General features: G+C 46.8%; 1 protein-coding gene across 3 annotated transcripts in view; it reads right to left on the bottom strand.

The window, feature by feature from the left end:
- The window catches only part of LOC147020812 (general transcription factor IIH subunit 2-like), a 48,156-nt gene that overhangs the window by 5,046 nt on the left and 27,155 nt on the right, over nucleotides 1–15,955 (bottom strand). For 2 of the 3 annotated variants that reach the window (XM_085896439.1, XM_085896441.1), the window contains exons 3-10: nucleotides 15,214–15,250; nucleotides 15,020–15,106; nucleotides 14,867–14,917; nucleotides 14,711–14,765; nucleotides 3,036–3,141; nucleotides 2,754–2,844; nucleotides 2,034–2,121; nucleotides 767–871 (exon numbers count right to left, since the gene is read on the bottom strand). In XM_085896439.1, coding sequence (XP_085752565.1) covers nucleotides 767–871; nucleotides 2,034–2,121; nucleotides 2,754–2,844; nucleotides 3,036–3,141; nucleotides 14,711–14,765; nucleotides 14,867–14,917; nucleotides 15,020–15,106; nucleotides 15,214–15,250 — 620 coding nt within the window. The remainder of the gene's footprint in view (nucleotides 1–766; nucleotides 872–2,033; nucleotides 2,122–2,753; nucleotides 2,845–3,035; nucleotides 3,142–14,710; nucleotides 14,766–14,866; nucleotides 14,918–15,019; nucleotides 15,107–15,213; nucleotides 15,251–15,955) is intronic. The other variant, XM_085896440.1, reaches the window with a different exon arrangement.

The raw sequence follows: 15,955 nt of genomic DNA, 5'->3' as shown, positions 1-15,955 counted from the left end.
CATTCTTTCAATCCCAGGCAACCAAATTTATTTTAGCAACTCATGGAAAATCCCCACCACTGGTGGGAAAGGAAAATTCCACCGGGATACTGGCCTAGTGCGATGGCATCACTACACAGGTAAAATCTCGAGCGACAGATGTGCATTTAGTTCGTAGTTTTGCTTTGTTGGATGTCACCCACGATGAGGCAAGAAGTGAATTGGTCATGTCGTGCTGCAGTGTTAGCTCATGACCCCAGAGTGAGTGAGTGGTGGAGTCGAATGGCGAGTCGAGCTCAATCCTTTACACAATTTGCATGAAGTTTGGAACAATCCACTGAATACGACAGAGACCCTTACGGCCTGGTTCAGGACAGGCTATCACGCCAGTGCTGGGACTATTCGCACCACTTTACATGATGGAGAATTCTCGCTCATGGTGGAGCGCCATATTCGACTCGAACCAAATAGCAGCGAAAGCGTAGCTAATCAAAAAGTCAGGGATGAAGGCCTCATTAAAAAAAACACCCAAAAAACAGGTCGGCTTACAAGACAAGGGGGCAAGAGTCTCGCAGAGCGGGTCACGGGTACATGAATAATTACGTGGTTCCGTTGAGGAATTGCAAACGGTACTCAAAAGACCGACTTTCATTGTTCTTTCCATGTTACTTCAGCACTACCTCTCCGACTAACCGAATACATTCCAAACATTGTTTTTCCTCAACACCTACAAGCATGTCCCAAAATGGCTAATAAATGGAAGTGCCAGAGCAGATCCAAATCTTACCCATTCGGATGAGGGCCGATTCCATATTTGTGACGGGTGGAGGTGTCACATGGTACATTAACAGTTCTTTAAAGTGTGGTTCATCCAGGATTACATGGTATGTCCCTGCAAGAAGAAAATCGACGAAAGCATCACAAAACCAATAAGCATATCAGAATGCAAAGCCCATCGATTCGATTTTAGTGAAGATCTGGAGCCGGGTACAAGAATTTTTAATTTTAATGAGTGATTCTTCATTGTTATGAGATGGGGCCAAAAACGATATTTAAACAAGGAGCTGATCCTCTCGGTTCCCTGCCTTTTGGGTGGTAAGAGGAATATATTTCTGCAATATGAAAGCTAAAACCTGAAGGTTTTTTTTTTTTTTAATATCGCGTACACAAAAGTACATGGACAGATGATCGGTCAGTCAAATGGAGCTCATTTAATGTCCCCCATCTCAGACCTTTTCAGAGGTGTGGGGGACAAAAAGTTGTCTGACAAGTCAAGAAAAAAAACTCGGTGGACGAGTTGGGTAGATGACAAGAACAAGCCAATTCGATTTTGGTTAAGATCGGGATTCGTATTCGGTCTATCGGTAGGAAACAAAACAAACTGTTCAGCCTGGCAGAGGTACGGACTCTACTGAGTGCCGTTCGAGTTCATTGTGGCATTTTTCATATTCTCATTCTAAAAGGTTGTTGAAAAAAAATTGACGAAAGCTCAAATGGTAAAAAAATAGAAAAAGTCATGGGCTGGACAGACATAAAGAAACGATTGCAAAACTCCATCTTTCGCTGTGTGGCGGACGGACTAATCACAATGCCAAACCAGTTTACAACGCTCTGGGTTGATTGGATGTGCTCAAATAATCATGTGGATAATGAAAGTCCTTTGTTTCCTCCTTTTGTGTGCAGCACAAGGCTGTGGGGTAGCACCATTGGCTGAGGGCACGGCTGTACCGCTGATGCAATGCCCCTTCAGGTTAGGGCAGGAATTTGGAATTTGTTCATGGTGCTGGCGATAGCAAGTCTCCTCTTCAGAAAGCACACTGTGGGATTTTTCACGTCCACTAACCAACGCTGGCAGACTGGACACCCAGTTTAACATCCGTCCGAGGGACGGCAGGGAAGAACAATGACAAACATCCCAATGCATTCTCTGCTTAGTGCAGACTACAACGGCAGTACGGACCGGCCGGAAAGAGCATGGTCATGGATGGAATCAAGTTGAAAATCATTTAGAAATTCATGGAAGATCAAAAAAATTAATAAATAATGAACCTGACCTCTCGTCTCCTGTGCCAGCAGAGTGCAGATGTGAACCTCCGCAGAAAGACCGATGACTGAGACACGCACCTTGAATTCAACTAAAGACTTGCAGTTCAACAATATGGAGGGTCAGGAGGGGTGTTGGTTGGAAGAGATAGAAAAGTAACAAAATGTATGTTGAGAGAAGCATATATATATATATATATATATATATATATATATACATATATATATACATATATATATATATATATATATATACATATATATACACACACACACACACACACACACACACACACACACACACACACACACACACACACACACACACACACACACACACACACACACACACACACACACACACACACACACACACACACACACACACACACACACACACACACACATCGCAATTATTCCGGTAATTAAATTTCTATACGAGGTTTATCTCTAATATATGCGCACACACGCACGACGTCGGCCATTATAAAGCTTGCAGTGTCAGTGTGAGAAAATTCTGATAATATCCGAAGACTCAATAGCTCAGTGGGCTGTCACCACATAAGTGATGAGGTCCTTGGGTTTGAGTCCTGGGTTGAGTCAATTTTTTTTCACGCTAGCCCCACTCAGGAATTTATTCCCGTTATATACGGTATATATATATACATACACATTTTAACTTTTTCATGGCTCAAGTAATGTTTATACTTGAGTTTCCCAACGCCGTTCACCTTTATCAGACAGTGCAGATTGACTGGGTCACAAGTTGTAAGACTCCCCAACACAACCAATACTTCACGACTTGAATGGCTTGGAACATGCCTGTCAGAAAGCAACGGACGAACGCCATTCACAATAACGATGCAATCGATGACCAGCTCAGAGTTTAAACACAGTCAGTTGATAAACTTCATGCTGAATGTTAAAAGTCAGTTCAGCACCGTTCTTTCAATTGACGGGGAATTGAAGTGGCGTGCCGGGTGCAGAATGCTCCTAGATAGGAGGAAACTTGCCGGAGGGTTTGCAGGGCTGTGTGGAGCGAGTTGTAAAGCGAGGGCTCCCCGAGGCACTGAATCTCCACTGCCTTCTGTAACGCTGCTGTGTGTTTCTTGGGTGTCCCTGACAAAAACAAACAGTGAGGGTCAGAGCAACATCAAGTGGCAAAAATATGGGATTTCATCATTCAAAAATCAAAGCTCATGCTAAAGACTTTGCAACCATAATAACAAATCATCACCACCACCATCAACCAACTGAAACCAAAGCTGAATACTACTACTACTACTACTTTTATTGACCATTTTCTCGTATTAGCGAGTTGGTCGGCTAATGCCCCCTCTCCACTTAGTCTTGTGAAAAGAATCCTCATCCATTAACCCCACCAACTACAAATCTCCACTGATTACCTGCTTCTCGATCTTTTTTGGTCTACCTTTTGGAAGAGCTCCAACTACAATGGGAGTAATATGACTGGAAAGTCCTGCTAAACCTTATTTTGAGGTTCTTAGCAACCACGTGTAACGTCACATCGGCAGGCTAACCATATCTGGTTGGTGCACCTTGGGAATCGGTGCCAGCCAGCAAGTTTGACAGCTCACAGCATCCTTGGCTTGCGATCAGTGCCAGAACTGTGAGGAATCAGTGACGCGGGCATAACATCTGACCACGACGACCAGCAGTACGTCAGATTTTTTGTTGTCATGTCAGTCATCTACATGCATGCTCAGCTTCGTGGAGACAACGTCTGCGGCTCAAGAGACAAGATTGGGCTGCTATCCTCTTTACAGACGAGTCAGGTTCTATCTTGACAGTTGTGGTGACCGTTGTCATGTTTATCAACAGAAAGAGGAACGTTACGCTGATGCACATGTTGTGCAACATTTGTCATTCGGTGGTGCAAGCGTGATGGCATGGGAAGGCATTACCACACATCACAGAACTCAGCTGGAGGATCGTTAATGGCAATTTGACAGGTATTTGGTACCATGATGAAGTTCACCATTTTCACGTCCTCTCTTTCCTGCAGGTTCATGGTCGTCACATCACACTTCAACAGGATAACGCGTGCCCTCACGTCGCATGAGTGGTCACCAACTTCAGCGCACAACAGAACATTCCCAAACTTCCTTGGCTAGCTGTTTCGCCTGATCTTTCTCGCATACAACATGTGTGGAATGAAATGGAACGACGATTGCGCCATCTTCAAAACCAGCCGGTGACATTGGCACAGATCTGGAATGACATCCCTCAAGCCTTCTTTGTTTGACCACTTTGTGTTGTGAATGACGTGCCATTGCCAAGCATGTGTCAATGCAAATGGTGGTCATTCCAGACTGACTTTTGTTACATAGTGGTCAGCTGTTAACCGACTTTTGACCGCATCCCTCTTCGGACATCTGGAGACAAGTCTTGCACACATGTTGACATTCTCATGTGGATTGCATGTTTATCAAACACGAAATATTGATATGACCAAACATCGTGAGGAGTTCGTTTTCATTTCCCATTGGTGTAAATGATGGACAGGAATATATATATATATATATATATATATATATATATATATATATATATATATATATATATATATATATATACATATACACAATATTAATTTTTTTATTTTACGTTTCCTCGCATCCTTGCGACAATTCAGACTGGTGTGTGTGTGTGGTGTGTGGCGTGTGTGTGTCACATGACTCCTACAGTTCTGGGCGGATTACATCCAGACTTGCTAAATCGGATCATAATGACACCAATTCGTGAATGGGGTGTTTTTATCTGTGCCAGTGGTCTTGGAGGGTTGGGGGGGAGGAGGGGGGGTGAGGCGGGACGCAAATTCTCGATGTAAATGTGTATCATGTGGCGCCACTCCAGGTGGAAGAGGGTATTACAGGTCACCGCCCTTTACAGTGCAGTAATATTCCGATTTACGAACCTACAATTTGCAAACTTTCAACCTTACGAACTCTCAACTTTCAGAGTGAACTAATTAAGTTTTCAACCACAGATTCCAACCACGACCTCATGATCTTTCGATCAAAAATTTTGATGGTGTAGTTTAAAACAAGCACGCATCTCGCAACAAAACACCACAGCATCAGTCGTTTACATCTGGGATGACAGCGTCAGAGCGTCGTTTCCCTCATTCTCTCCCATGTGGCCATGTCATCACTTTCGTGGTGAAGTGTGGTGTTGTATTTTTATTCAGTCAAACATTCTTGTGCATTACAGTACTGTACTGTACTCATCCATTTACTATGCCTCCTTAAAGGAAGATAGGTACTCAACACCAAGGGAGTGATGCGAGTTGAGAGAAAGATGGGAAAGTGGTGTCGTTAGAAAGTGAATTCGAAATTCTAAGAAGGTTTGACGCTGGTTCCCACCTTATGGATATTGCACGTGACTTTTGCCTTGCAAATACAATGGGGATTACGATAAACAAAAACAAAGAAAAGATCATGGGAGATGCTTACGATAAACAAAAACAAAGAAAAGATCATGGGAGATGCATAATGTGCGACACACCGTCCAGTGCAGTGAAAATCACCAAAACACGGAGCTCTGGAATGGAAAATATGGAGCGTTTGCCAAGTGTTTGGATTGAAAAACAAACTCAACTGGAATATATATATATATATATATATATATATATATATATATATATATATATTCCAGTTATCATGATGGTCATTAAAGAAAAGGCCGAGAGCCTTTTCAAAGACTTGAAGTGCAGGGAGGGTGAAAGTTCCACAATGGAGACTTTTGGTGTGAGTGATGGGTAGTTTTCACATTTCAAGAGGCACCACAAGCTTGCATAGCTTGAAAATGACATTCGTGTTACTTATCATTATTATTATTGACGAGCAGAGCCCTACGGTCCATCTTGTTGCAAGCATGCAACACGTTCTGCTGACGCAAACATTTATTTGGGCGGTGTATAGGCAACGAACAGCTCTGTGTCGGCAAAATAAATAACTAAATAAATACCCCATGAAGTTACGAGCATGAAACAAAAACATACCCACTGCTTACAATTCAAAACACCTTACTGCACTGGTAAACACGATGTTCAGAACGGCTTAAACTCCTGTGGAGACGTTCCAAATTATGGCGGACAAACCACACGCAATTCATGAGGAGAAGCTCGAGAAACTTAGCTCTTTTTAAAAACCAACGGGTTCATTACCAAACCACAAGAAAATAAAGAGAATCGCGGATGGTGAGCACGAGGAGACGACGACGGGTTGTGATGGGAAGGAAGGAAATACAATAAATAATTATATACAATGTGAATAAAACCGATGGCGCCACACACCAGATTTAATCACAGATGGGGAAGGGACAAAAAATGGGGGACTCAGCTCTGGTGGGCAGCCGCAAGCAGACTACGAGGAGACTATGGGCAGGCCGATGAGGAGATGAAGGAACACGGGCAGGTCGACGAACGGACACAGGGCGACAAAAACTGAGACAGGCAGGTAGGACCTCCTCTCCTCACAATTTGTTCTTAGAACGTTTTCCTCAGATGTATTCTCCTCAGCATTATTTTTCTCCTCATACTTTATGAACTTCACCGTCGCGGTCTCCGTTCTCATCCGACAAACCGCTCTCTCTTTTACCCCAACCACCCGATCAGGCTCCTCCCTTTTCTCCCTGGGCAACGCTCCACCCACTGAGGTGATCCATAGCTCCACCCCCCCCCCTCTTCCTCTTTTGCCAAGTCTCCCGGCACCCCCGGTAGAGGTTTACAGGGGTTATACACATGACTTCCTCAACCATAATCCCAAACTAATTATTACCATGCACCACCCATTGTATGGCGCACATACAAACAAGACGTTCCTTCAGCTGACGTGTCCCTACTTATTACATCAAGATGGGCGAACAACTTGTACAAGACCATGCCACTCCATACATTTCTATCTGGTCTATGGTAATATCCACCCCCCTCCTCCCTCCCCACCAACGTACACAAACATAACACAATGTATTCTCACCCCAACCTACACAGTTAATGTTCCTGTAACCAACAGGTGCAGAAACCACAACTACAAGTGTATGAAAACAAGATTTATTGTCAAGGTTAAAAATCCCGATCAAAACTATCGTTCAGAGTGTATTAGAGAATAAAAATGGAGATTTCAAGATTATTCGCATCACCAGCAATGAAGCCGAGTCTCTGGGCCTATCACTTAGCCATTACAAACAGGTCATGGTCTCTCTGTTTGCCTCTGTCTGTGTGTGTCTCTAACACACACACACACACACACACACACACACACACACACACACACACACACACACACACACACACACACACACACACACACACACACACACACACACACACACACACACACACACACACACCATTCCTCATCCCCAACATCTCCCCCGGTTTCTGCAGGGCACACACGGTCTATCAGCAACCCCCTTCTCGGGAAAACTTCCGAAATTGAGAATCACTGCTCACCTCCACTCATTTGTTCCTCTTTTTCCTACCTGTGGAACCAACTTCCACATCTTCAACGTCATGCTTCCCTCTCGATATTCAAGACAGCTGTTCACCACCACAATCATCCCACCTGGAAGAAGAACTCATCCCACATCCAAAACCATAATCTTTTCTACCCCCATTAACCATCCTCCCCCTCCCCACCCTCAAGCCCACCACCTTCCAAATTTCCAGTTTTCCCTTTCTGAGAGTTTCCTTCTGTATCCACATTGTCTACCCAGTTACTTCGATAAAAACATGAGTAAACTAGAGGGGGAGCACTCGGTAGAGTGCAAAACCTCCGCCGCCAATACTGCTAGGTCACTCAAGTGAACCTGATATCCTATTCATTCAATTTGACGTCAACAGTGCTCAGAGTTATAGTTTGCAACTTTCCCTTTTACTTTTAACTTTTACATACTCAATTCATTCGTCATAACTGGACAGAAACTGGACACAACATTAGAGAAAGAAATTGATTTTACGTGGGTATATCCACCTGAAGTTCCAAAATCAGCCGCAATTATAATTTTGGCATGTTTTTTGTTGGAAATCACTTATAACATGTAGAAATGCAAAAAAACAAATCGAAATTTTGTTGAAAAAAAAAGTTGCAAATTTTTTTTTCTCTAAAAATTTTCTTGGGGTGGGGGGGGGGGTAGAAATCACTTAAAACATGTAGAAATGCAAAAAAAAAATTTTTTTCAAAATGGCCGCCATAGCGGCCATATTGGATTTTGTACCAGGTCCAAAATCTAACGGCATGATCCTTGGACCATACCTACTCCCCCCACCAAGTTTCGTCGAAATCCGTCGAGGAGTTTTTCCGTAATACTGTTCACAAACAAACAAACAAAGGGGTGAAAACAGTAACCTCCGATGTTCGACGGCGGAGGTTAACCAGGACGATGCAGAGCTACAGAAAATAATGTGACGTCCACGGGACTTGAACAGTCCCGCCAACGTAGAATGAGCCGAAACGATGGAGGCGGTTTATTTGTTTATAACCCAAACATGGCGGTTCTAATCGCTCTACCGCAAACGGGATGAGGAAGGTGGCACGAGTCGCTTTTCACTGAGTTGATGATGTTTATTCGTTTTTACTATTGACCAGAAATAACAAGACTCGGCAAGAAGAGGGATCCGGGGCAATTCGACGGGATGGTGTGGGATCGGGCGTGGGGAAAAAACACAGACAATTCCAATGAATATAGTTCTCAATCCCTCTAAGGTGCCAAGCACACACACACACACACACACACACACACACACACACACACACACACACACACACACACACACACACACACACACACACACACACACACACACACACACACACACACACACACACACAACGTAGCTATTTCTGGTGGTCAGGCTGGACTGTGGTGTGGACGCAACTGTCCCTGGATCGGCGTCGGACGAGCTAGCCTTGCTCTCGTCAGGGGGGCAGGAGAAACCGTGGTGCTGTCGACCTCCTGGTCTTGGCCCAAGTCCGCTCACAGCCGCCAGGGAACCAGTTCTGGCGCCAAGCCGCGAGCAGGAGAGGGAGGCAGGTCCACCCGCCGCCCGACCCCGCACTCCGAGTCAGCAGAACCCCAGAGCCAACCAAGGCGAGGTACGAGGCCCAGCAAGGCTCCAAGACACGATCAAGAACACGATCGACTCAGCACAACAACAAGGACGCTCTCTCTGCCGCCACAGGGAACCACACCAAAAAAACACGATCATTCTGGTTGTAATCTTCTTCCTCTTCCTTTTCGACCCCGAACAGAACCTTTTTATCCTTCGTCCTCGTCACTCCCAATCGAGCCGTTTATTGGCCCACCGCCATCGCCTTCTGCCAATCGTGATCACGGGGCGGAGCCATCCGCTGCACTGTCCTGTGTCGTCACGGCCAGTCTTGAGAGAATACCAAAAGGGGTTTACGCACACACACTTACCCTATCCCGTGTCCCTATCTAATTACGTGACATTTATCATTTCCCCCTTGAAGAAATGAACATTTACTAGACAACTTATCACCACTGAATTGCTACTTATTACATCGAGATCCTGGTAAACTCGAACAGCATGGCATACCTAATTAAACATCTTAATTACCCTTTGAATGCATACCCCCCCCTTAAACGTAACACTGCCCCCTCCTCTGCAGGAGCTGCGGTACCAAGGTATATCACAGGCGCTACCGTACCAGCCTTAACACTTACCGACTCACACTTAATTAACCTAACGAAATAAAGTAGGAGGGGCAATGGGCAGCGAGTCGCAGCTAACTTACCTATCCTGCTTAATGTACTACCCCCTTATGGCCTTATCCTCGCCTAAACAATCATTCGTTTTTTTTGTTTTTTATTTTTATTTTTATTTTATCACATGAGAGCACTGAGCGAAGTTGCACTCCATTCTCCGGATCATCGCTCTTGCCCAGCACTCTTCCAGTGATCTGGGGAGGGGAAACAAAAGATTCCACAAAAACACAACACTTATACTTTATATTCCTACTCTAAGCCTTAACGACACTATTCGCAGGATATTTACACTTGACCGCCTCCCCCAGTGGATGCTAATAGACCCAGTGTTACCTGGGGAGCCAATTTTCAAATTTGCTTGCCCCAAAATTATGCGGACATCATGCCCTTGCTGCACCTGTCAAGTTGTGCGGAATCGGGTGGTACTCACACATCTTCACAACACTCACACCATGGTCATCATCACATTTCTAGGTCATGGTCCTCATTTTAATCATGCAGGCTGAATCCCGTCATGGCCGTGGGGTGGGTTACCACAAGATGATGGGGGCATCTCAGGTGCAACCATGCCCACAGGTAAGCTTTAGTCCAACCCGGACACTTCTCCGCTCCGCTCCCTTTGATTCCCTCCCCCCTGGTAGCCATCAGCTCTAATCCCGTACAACACTCTGGAAGGGGTCTCACTGGCTCCTCTGGCCTTCCTGGGTCGCCAAGGTCCTACCTGCCTTGGTCGCCCAACCAGACCCTCTCCCAGTTGCCTCCAGACTGTCACCATTAGCCACCAGGTGGTGAATCTCCTTGAAGGGGGTCGCAATTCATGCTCACCGTAAGCTTCAGCAATCCCTGTGGACAAGCACATCATCCCCACCCACAAAACCCACATGACTCTCCCACCCCATCGGCCTTACATGTGACACCTGCATTTCTAACACTTCACCGACCATGACCTTCCCTGTTACCACACCATGCCCAATAAAAAAAAACAATGTGTGCACCATACATTTCACTTCTTCACTTAAAACAAGTCACACAGCACTTCTCACCCGATCCACGCACCAGCCATTGGACAGCCACTCGTGCCCGCTTTGTTTCCAATTACCCACTGTCCCGATTGTCACTCTAAAACCCAGCAGAACTTACAAACCCATGCCAATTTTTCCACAATTCACTTTTTTCACCAAAGGAGGGCACTTCGCCACAATCTCACCAGCCGAGCATGGCCCTATATGCTCAGCCCAATCTCGTCTCCCCGACCCCCGACAGTGATTTCCGGACCCGACCTATGAAAGGGCATCTCGGATAGACCTGGCGGTTCAGCAGGAGGATTCACCCTCTCTGAGTCTAAAAGTCTATTGGAGGGTCCCTCTATCGCCGGGTACCGGCAATATCGTTGCATGTGTCCTCTTCGCCCGCACCGGAAACAACTCCCCATAAAAGGCCCCCGTGGGTATCGGTGTAATGTCTCTTCCGGTTCCGGACCCCCTCGGCCATAATCGAATTGCTCTATTAGCTGGGCTGGACCCCGCCGCTTTGGCACACTAACTACCGAATTACCCCTTATCAAACTTGACAGTTTCTGGCAAATTTCCTGAAACATTTGGGTAATGCCAATTTCCCCCAGCCCCCCTCCCTGATCCTGGATCTCCGCCTGTCGGATCGTCACCGATGGCCTCTCGGGCACCCGACCCGGCCGACTCCACGAGGCCAGCCTGGCCGCGCACTCGGCCGCTTGGTGCACGGTGGGTGGATCCTGTAGCTCCACTAGCGCTCGGACCTCAGGGTCAGGAAGAGCAGCTAAAAATTTCTCTAGTGCCAGTCTGTCCCACGCCTCCACTGTAAGGTCCCGATACGCGATCCTGACTGATTGGTAAATGTCCTGTGCCAGCTCCTGCACTGTCTCACCCAGCTTTAATCTGCGGTGCTGGAGCTGAGCCCGCACCAGATCAAAGTTTGCCGCGAACCCAAACCGACGGCTCAACGCCTCGCAAATGTGGGAGCTGGTCAACATCCCTCCGCGATCACGTTTAACACATCTGCGGCTGGTCCCCGCAACGTTGCCACCAAATTCCCTGTACGTTCCCGCTCATTCCACCCGTTTAGTCGGGAAATGCACTCAAATTGCGTCAGAAAAGCTTCAACGCTCCCTGACCCGTCGAAATTTACCAGGGGGATCACTTTTACGGTGGCCCGCTTCTCAGTTTCTCCCTTGTCTGAATCCAGCCCAGGGATCAAACACCCTTGTGGCTGCGTATCCAATTTCGGAGCCCACTGTGGCCAAAGATGTTTTGTGGTGAGGGTCTCATGGGTCAATTTTGCCTCCTGTTCCAAACGTTGAATGGACCGATTCACCTCTTCCCGCAGGATCTTCTGGGCCCGCACAACCTCCTCCAAGGCTCCGTCGCGAGTTTGTAGCTGCTCCTCAACCAACCCGGACACTCTACTTACAAAAGACTGCTCTACCAGGCCTTTATCCAAGACTTCATCTTGGCTCATAATTTTATCTTGTTCGTCCAAACGAGCCTCCAATCCTTTTACCTCCTCCGCCAAATTCATCCCTTGCTTCCTCAGCTCTCCCCACTCTTCAACTTGCAGCTGCATACGAGCATCCACACAGGCACGATGACGTTCCAGGCTTTCATCCACTTTATCAACCCGAATGTTCGTTGCATCAATTTTATCTTCCAATTTTTTCCGTATATTTTCCCCCTCCAATGTAATTTCTACCTTTGTTTCCTCCAATCTATCCTCGAATTTACTTTGTATTTCTCCCAATTTAACATCCACACACTCCTGCATCTCAGTTTTCATTTTCTCCATCTTTTCCCCCCAATTCATCCCTCATTAAATCAATCCGTGCACCCAACTGTACCCCCATTACCCCCAATTGATCTGTCATTTGTGCCCTCTGTGTCACGAATTGATTTGCCATTTGTACCGTCATGTCCCCTATTAAACGTTCCAACAGTGTCTGGATCGTCATCGCACCGGTTTCCGGCACTGCCGGCCCCGTTACGGGCGATGAAGCACGGTCCACGCTCGGAATGGGGGAGGTTCCAACCCTACCCCCGTCTCTCCCTTCTTCCCCCGACTTGCTGCCAGACACGTGGCCTTCCTCCTCAAACTTCTGCACATCCGCCATGGTGCAGAAGTCCCGTTTGCCGCCAATTAATTTAAATTTGAAAAATCCCGCCAAAATTTTCCCGCGCTCGCGCGCTTTTCTGCAGTAATTTTGTATTCCAATTCGTGGCGAGATTTTAATCCTGGTATATAATTTAGAGGGGTTCGAACATCCAACACCCTGACACCAATGTGACGTCCACGGGACTTGAACAGTCCCGCCAACGTAGAATGAGCCGAAACGATGGAGGCGGTTTAGTTGTTTATAACCCAAACATGGCGGTTCTAATCGCTCTCCCGCAAACGGGACGAGGAAGGTGGCACGAGTCGCTTTTCACTGAGTTGATGATGTTTATTCGTTTTCCTATTGACCAGAAATAACAAGACTAGGCAAGAAGAGGGATCCGGGGCGATTCGACGGGATGGTGTGGGATCGGGCGTGGGGAAAAACACAGACAATTCCAATGAATATACAGTTCTCAATCCCTCTAAGGCGCCAAGCACAAGCACACACACACACACACACACACACACACACACACACACACACACACACACACACACACACACACACACACACACACACACACACACACACACACACACACACACACACACACACACACACACACACACACACACACCGTAGCTATTTCTGGTGGTCAGGCTGGACCGTGGTGTGGACGCAACTGTCCCTGGATCGGCGTCGGACGAGCTGGCCTTGCTCTCGTCAGGGGGGCAAGAGAAACCGTGGTGCTGTCGACCTCCTGGTCTTGGCCCAAGTCCGCTCACAGCCGCCAGGGAACCAGTTCTGGCGCTAAGCCGCGAGCAGGAGAGGGAGGCAGGTCCGCCCGCCGCCCGACCCCGCACTCCGAGTCAGCAGAACCCCAGAGCCAACCAAGGTGAGGCACGAGGCCCAGCAAGGCTCCAAGACACGATCAAGAACACGATCGACTCAGCACAACAACAAGGACGCTCTCTCTGCCACCACAGGGAACCACACCAAAAAAACACGATCATTCTGGTTGTAATCTTCTTCCTCTTCCTTTTCGACCCCGAACAGAACCTTTTTATCCTTCGTCCTCGTCACTCCCAATCGAGCCGTTTATTGGCCCACCGCCATCGCCTTCCGCCAATCGTGATCACGGGGCGGAGCCATCCGCTGCACTGTCCTGTGACGTCACAGCCAGTCTTCAGAGAATACCAAAAGGGGTTTACGCAGACACACTTACCCTATCCCGTGTCCCTATCTAATTACGTGACATTTATCATTTCCCCCTTGAAGAAATGAACATTTATTAGACAACTTATCACCACTGAATTGCTACTTATTACATCGAGATCCTGGTAAACTCGAACAGCATGGCATACCTAATTAAACATCCTAATTACCCTTTGAATGTATACCCCCCCCCTCAAACGTAACAATAACTTTGAGCCGTCTCGCCTGGGTTTGATTCTTGACCAGACTATAAACTGTCGGATTGATGCTTTGCAGGCACAATCGATGACACATCACGTGTGCCGCCGCTCGGTTGGACGTGAAGCAAGATGTCCCATCTGCTATAGCATTTGCTGGTGCACAATAAAGACCCCACGGTGTTTTTGGCAAAGAGTAGGCGAGCTATCGCCAACACCCTGAACAAATTATAAACTCCTGCCCTAACCCACGGAGGGAACTACATTAGCGGCACGGCCGCACCCTCAGCCAATGATGCTACCCGCAGCTTTGTGCTCCATAGGAACGAAGGAGGAGGAATTGCATTTTCACCAAAATCGATAATGTCTGAGCAAAGTTTCCAGCAGCACGCAGACCTACCTCCAAGTTCCGTCAACTGCTCTGCACGTTTGTTCCTAGTTGTGATGAAACCAAGCTGCAAGGACGTGGCAGAAAAAAACAAGACAAAAACAAAACAACATGCATCGAATAAACAGGAAAGGAATTCGAAATATGATATCAATGATGGTGCCTCACCTGGCTGATTGGATTCTGGAAGAAGAACTCTTCTACAAAAAGCTCTAACAGCTGAAACAAAAGAAAAGAAGAAGATAAAACTTTGAAAGTTAATGAATGAGAGCATGATGTACCGTGGAGCCGAGCAATTACAAAGTCAAAACGCAGTATCACCTTCAGGGAGCTAACGAGACGCGAAGGCTTCAGGTCCTGGTTCGTCATATTCCGTGAGGCATCAATCACCACAAACATGTGCCGCATCTGGAGGTGGGAACCGTTGCATCATTTCGACAATTATACAGCTGCGAAGATGATTCTCAATCAAAATGCAAGATGCACGACTACCAACACCACCAGGTGTTCCTCACCATTCCCAGACGAACTTTTCCATGACTGTGAACCAGCCTGCAACGATGAGAGGTAACGTCGGTTTCGAGTAATGGAATAAGAAAAATAAAAATTACAAAATAAAAACGAAAAATAACAAAAAAAAAAAGTAAAACATGGTTTGGCACGACTGTCCGAGTCCTCATAGTGCGACGATTCAAATCCGATTTGACTTTACTTTGACAAGAACCAACGATACCTAAAATCAAAACCGCTCTTCATGCCACGTGTCGGTGAATTACTCGAAGGTGAGAATGAGCATTTCCAAGGAGAGGAGGAGATTGGGACCATACTCTGTACAGAGTAGTTGGTGCTGCTTAAGCAGTCTCCTTGGCTATTGGGCACCATCCTGGACGGGTCGCCACTCCGACACAGGATACCAGCATGCTGGCGCTCATTTTGCCGACCTCGGAAGGATGACAGGCCGAGTTAACCCCACCTGGTATTAATTCAACGGCTGAGCGGGATTTGAACTCAGGACCCTTGGATCCAAAGCCCACCACCCGAACCATTAAGCCAACACCAGGAATATATTTCCAAGGGTTCACCCTGATTTCCATCCTCATTGCACTCTATGTAACTACACAATGAAACCTGCAACCGGGGATTCACTCGGAGAATTTGACATACCAGAGTAGCATTGGAAGGAATTCCCGTTTAAACATCGGGACACGTCCTGTACACTCCTGTAACACTTGGACGGAACTTCCGGCCAAGCTCACA

The sequence above is a fragment of the Eptatretus burgeri genome, chromosome 9, assembly GCF_056783735.1.
Source record: "Eptatretus burgeri isolate ZD-2024b chromosome 9, Ebu_testis_v1, whole genome shotgun sequence".
NCBI classification, from domain to species: Eukaryota; Metazoa; Chordata; class Myxini; order Myxiniformes; family Myxinidae; genus Eptatretus; species Eptatretus burgeri.
This window is presented reverse-complemented; position numbering and strand designations above follow the sequence as displayed.